A 5,650-nucleotide genomic window follows, 5' to 3' on the forward strand; every position below is an offset into this window, starting at 1 on the left:
TCTGATACGCTGAATCTGATGGTGTGATTTTCGTTAAGATTCTATGACTTTTAGGGGGCGTTTCCCCCTATTTTCTAAAATAACGCAAATTTTCTCAGGCTCGTAACTTTTGATGGGTAAGACTAAACTTGATGAAACTTATATATTTAAAACCAACATTAAAATGCGATTCTTTTGATGTAGCTATTGGTATCAAAATTCCATTTTTTAGAGTTTTGGTTACTATTGAGCCGGGTCGCTCCTTACTACAGTTCGTTACCACGAACTGTTTGATAGAAAACCAAGTGCCTCTGCGAAATTGGACTGGTTTCTGTGCCGACGCAACAAACTCAATAATGGGATGTCATAATTCGGTAACAAAGCTGATCAGTAACAATTACCCGTGGGTGGTAGTAGTCAAGTGTAGTTGCCACTCCATTCATCTTTGTGCTTCGTATGCCTGCAAGAAGCTTACCAAAATTCTGGAAGACTTATGTCGCCACGTATATAGTCATTTCTCTATGAGCGCTACGCGAGGTGCAGTACTTGCAGTACAGCAGGACAGCCTGGTGGCTGTCCCTCCATGCATGTGTGCGAAGAATCCTTGAACAGTGGAGCGCATCGTCCCTCTATTTCACTACTGTCAATTTTGATGACCCCACCCATGGCAAGGAACTTGCCCTTAGTGATCTGAAAAATCCTTTTATTAAGGTTCTAATGATGTTTGTTGACTACGCTCTAGGCCTTTTGAACGACTTTAATGTATTGTTTCAACCGAAGTCACCAATTTTCTATAAGCTGAAGACAGAAATACTTAAGCTTATTGCAACCTTGGCTATAAACTATATGGATTGAACCTACGTCAGAAACTGTACTGATCTTTTGGCTCTTGACGTAACAGACGAGAGCCATTATGTTGAAGTTCAGAAGGTCTATCTCGGGTATACTGCAGAAGAGGAGTTGGCATCCTTGGTCTCGTCTAGTCCAGATATCTCACAGTTGGAGCTGAGGAAGGTCTACATAAAAGCAAGAGACTTTTACAAGGAGGCCATTATCCAGATACAGATTCGCTTTACGTTTGAATGTGACTTTTAGGAGTTCACAAGTCTACTTGATCCTGTCAATGCTCGAAACTTGAACCCACCTAGCTTAGTAAATTTTATAAGAAGTCGTGGGTTGCCTTCGTGGAACAAGGCTCTAATTGACAGGGAATGGCGTGAACAGAGCACTGTTTCTTTGGCGGGCTTAGACATATGTACGATGTCCGTGGAGGAGTATTGGTAGTCTATCTGTAAGCAGACATACCCATGTAGAAAGCCGAGGTTTGAGAACCTAAGAAAGGTTTTAGATTACTAATTTAGTACTGATTACTAGATTACTGACTATAGTACTAGATTACTAATGAGCTCTTGTCGCGTCCAAAAAGTAACCAGTTTCTTTTCCTATTGAATGTGTCTGGACTTCTAAATTAGCATAATGTCGAATGAGAAAGAAAGACTTGTGCATAATACTTTGCTAAATTATTTATCGCGAGCGCTCCAAGCAAATAAGACTGATGAAATTTGCGAAAAGGCAGTGGGATTTTATGACAAGGATACGATTATAAAAGCTAAGGATACACTTTGGCACTATTCGAATACTTCGAGTCACAATGTTGCTCGCCAAAAGATTGCCGATAATGTTAGATATGCTGAAACTGATCCAGTTTTGTGAGACTAACCGGATCAAATTGCCGAAATTCGTAATTTTTGATCCTACGGAGGTCCCAAATACGCCTGGTGAATTGAGTGCTATTGTTGCTCAAAAAGTGACAGAAAACTCCAATAATTTGAAGCACTTTATTGAAAGTGAGAAAAAAGCCCGGGCAGCTGAGAAACTTGTTACATGTATGAACCAATTAGTCTCCACCGGCCGAGTCTTCCTATGCAGTTATCCTCAAGAAGCCCCCCTTAGACCTTAAAAAGCCTGACTCCCGTAAAGCTTATCTGGAGCATGTTTGTGGAGAAGTTAGTGGGAATATAATCGAGCTTCGTCCCAGTAGAGACGCCTGGAAAGTAGTCACAAAGGATAAAAGTGGTGCCGAATATTTTTATGTCACGCATAACCGGGAATAACCCTGAAGTCGAGCCTAAACTCCAATGCCCCTCCTTTTTCGGTATTATCCGTTATGTTCCTGAAGATCTGAATAAAAATAACCTATGTGATCTGATTGTTAACTGTTTGAAAGCAACTCAAATCCGAAACACCCGTTCGTTTAAGCTTCTTTTTGAGTCTAAAGAGGACCTCGAGTCTTCTATTCGCTTTCCGCCCATCATAGGGTACGAAAGACTCCCCATTAGTAAATTTCAACACTTGCCACCCCAATGCTTTTCTTGCCAGTCATATGGTCATTTTGCGTCTGCGTGCCCAGGTACCCGAAAATGCTCCAGGTTTTGTGAGGCTGGCCAATCCACAACCAAAGATAATCCTTGTACCAAGGCACTTAAGTGTGCTCTTTGCAATTCCTCCGACCACCCAAGTTACACTTTTAAATGTCCTGTCGCTCAGTCTCTTCTAAAGAATTCCAATGCCTGAAGAAACCTTAAAAATTGTATCGTGCAACATCAATGGGAAAGTTCTACCGAAACATCACCTACTGTCTGAACTTTGCTTGCGGTTTGAAGTGGTGGTTCTTCAAGAACATTTCTTGTGAAGCGATAGTCGTCAACTGTTGGAGTTCACGTCTTCTCATAATCTGTTTTTCCGCCATGCTAAGTCCACTCACGGTAGGCCTTCAGGTGGTTTGGCCCTGATGATACGGAAAGAGCTACTTGGTAGCCTAGTTGCTAAGTCTGACAGTTTCCTTGCGGTTGAAGTTTCGAATGTGGTCATATTCGTCGTTTATTTCCTACTAATTACCATAACGATATGTCTGAGAGGAATTTATCTCTCACATGTACATCTATTGCCAAGCTAGTATCAAAATATGAAGATGAAGGCCTAAGTTGTCTCCTGTTTGGTGACTTAAACTGTGAACTGTCTGACCCTGAAAACAATAGATCTTAGATCTTGCTCCATGCTTGTCCAAGTCTCACCTATGTTGGAAATGATTGTGATTTTACGTACATCCATCAATCCAGAGGCTCCATTTGGAGGGGGGGTCAGGAGTGTGCAAATGCCCACGCCAGATTTACCAGGGGGCCAAAGCTTCCACCACAAAGGGCCCTTTGTCGGCCATAATAATCCATTATGTCCAACATAATCCATTCTGTCCAATTGATTTGAAATTACTGCACGCCTATTAACCAAAGAGCGTAATTACTTAACGACCCTTGGGGTAATTATGCTATTTGCTATTAATCACTGTAAACTTTGAAAGTACGTAAGATACATAATAAAATTTTCGAGTTCTGTCAAATGCCCATTTCCTAGATGATTACGCGACACGAAGTGAGTCAGAGGAGGGAAGGCAAGATGAAGTTCATGCCCACCCCAAGATTTGGTCCAAATGGCACCTCTGCATCAATCTGGCTCCGCGTCTCAGTTGGACTATTTCTATTGTTCTTCTATGATTAAACCTACCTCTACTACTACGGTTCTTCTTGATTACTCCATATCCGACCATATGCCGATCTGTAATTCTTTTCAAATAAAACCCTTGCCGCAAACTTCACCCACAAATTTTCCACCTAAATGGTTGTTTAGCCTCAACTGGGAAGCTGCTAACATCGATTCCTACCAGAGTTCATGCGACTACATACTGTCGAAGATCCGAATTCCTTTCACACTTCTCTGTTGTCCAAACATGACAGTAGACTCAGAAAAAAAACATCCTACTAAACATCTACTGTTCTCAGATAACGCATGCTATCCATACAGCTGAGAAAACTGCAGTTCCGGTCCACAAAATTCGCCACATAACGGAAGTGCGTAACTGGCGGAATAATCCTAATCTCCTGGCCGCATGTGAATCAGCAAAATTCTGGCTACAATTATGGGCAGATTGTGGGAAGCATTGCTCCGGAGTAGTCAACGCTGTTCGTATTTACACGAAAAGTAAATTTTCCAAAGCCATCGCATAGCATAAGGCTAATAAAATTGCCCGTACCAGCGAGATTGTCGATAATTTGCCTCCTGCTTTATGACATCTTCGAGCTAAGAACAAATCTTCCAATAGCCCGCCCTGCATGCCAGAAAAATACTGGTGCGGCTACTTCAGAGACCAATTTTCAGCCCCTAATTCCTACCTAGATAACACCTTTTGCTAGGCCTTCGATAAGGAGCTTCAGTTTGCAGTTAAGGATATTGGTGTCCTGGTCACTCCGTCCTTGATGCGTTCCAAAATTGATAAGTTAAAAAAAAAAAGAAATCTAAGGGTATCGATGGTATATCTGGTACTCATTTAAGATTTCCCAGCAATTTTCTCCTAGAGCACCTTTCTCTGCTATTTCAAATGATTTTCGTTACTGGCATCGTTACAGACAGCTTTGGTGTTGGATTGGTCTATCCTATTCTCAAAAAAGGTAAACCAGCTGACCAGTGCGCTTCATATCGTCTGATCACCGTTTCAACTACTTTTTGTAAGCTATTTGAATCCCTTATTTTTGATGAAATTGCACTTCGATGCACTACTCCGGACGACCAGTTCGGGTTCAAAAACCACTCAGGACGGGAACACGTTCACAGCGTTCTTGCAAATCTTCTTATTGATGTAGATAAAAGTGGTGATCTCCTCGTCTTTGGAGCACTTGATGTTAGTAGAGCCTTCGATTCTTGCATCCAAGCTTTGCCAGCAATCTTCTCCTAGAGCACCTTTCTCTGCTATTTCAAATGTTTTTCGTTACTGGCATCGTTCCAGACAGCTCTGGTGTTGGATTGATCCATCCTATTCTCAAAAAAGGTAAACCAGCTGACCAGTGCGCTTCATATCGTCTGATCACCGTTTCAACTACTTTTTGTAAGCTATTTAAATCCCTTATTTTTGATGAAATTGCACTTCGATGCACTACTCCGGACGACCAGTTCGGGTTTAAAAACCACTCAGGACGGGAACACACTCACACCGTTCTTGCAAATCTTCTTATTGATGTAGATAAAAATGGTTATCTCCTCGTCTTTGGAGCACTTGATGTTAGTAGAGCCTTCGATTCTTGCATCCATGGTCATATACTGCTCAAAGCCCTTCAGCGAGGTGTTTCCTCTTGCATCCTTTCCCCTGTTTACAGTATGTACAACAAGCTCTCAGCTGTCATCCTGATCCCCTCTCTATCCGGCATTTTTCCTTCTAAAGAAATGCTGAGTGTCAAGAAAGGCGTACGTCAAGGTGGCAAAACCTCTCCATTACTGTTTAATAACGCTATTATCGAAGCACAGTAAGTAATAAAGCCGTCGTGCTTTTTTCGTGGGATTAATCTTTCGCTGCTGAACTTTGCTGATGACATTTTTCATGTTTCTCGTTCGATATCTTTATTTCAACAAAATTACGACTCACTTGCAGTGGCATACAAGCGGATCAGACTTTCCTTCAATGAATCTAAAACAGAACTTCTTTTTTTCAATGGTTCAAAAAATGAGCTTTCAATTAACCTCTCCGTTAAAACTGGTGACACTCTGATTAAGCCTTGTGAGTCCCTTACGTATCTTGGCCTTCCTATTTCTTCTGCATTGAAGGACACACGCTCAACACTGACAA

General features: G+C 41.7%; 1 protein-coding gene across 1 annotated transcript; it reads left to right on the top strand.

The window, feature by feature from the left end:
* The first annotated feature begins 4,788 nt into the window (after positions 1-4,788).
* Positions 4,789-5,334, top strand: LOC136035072 (uncharacterized). The gene has a single exon (XM_065716667.1). The coding sequence runs from the start codon at positions 4,789-4,791 to the stop codon at positions 5,332-5,334; it is 546 nt and encodes a 181-aa protein (XP_065572739.1).
* Positions 5,335-5,650: the final 316 nt, after the last annotated feature.

The sequence above is a fragment of the Artemia franciscana genome, chromosome 13 (genome assembly GCF_032884065.1).
Source record: "Artemia franciscana chromosome 13, ASM3288406v1, whole genome shotgun sequence".
Taxonomy (NCBI): domain Eukaryota; kingdom Metazoa; phylum Arthropoda; class Branchiopoda; order Anostraca; family Artemiidae; genus Artemia; species Artemia franciscana.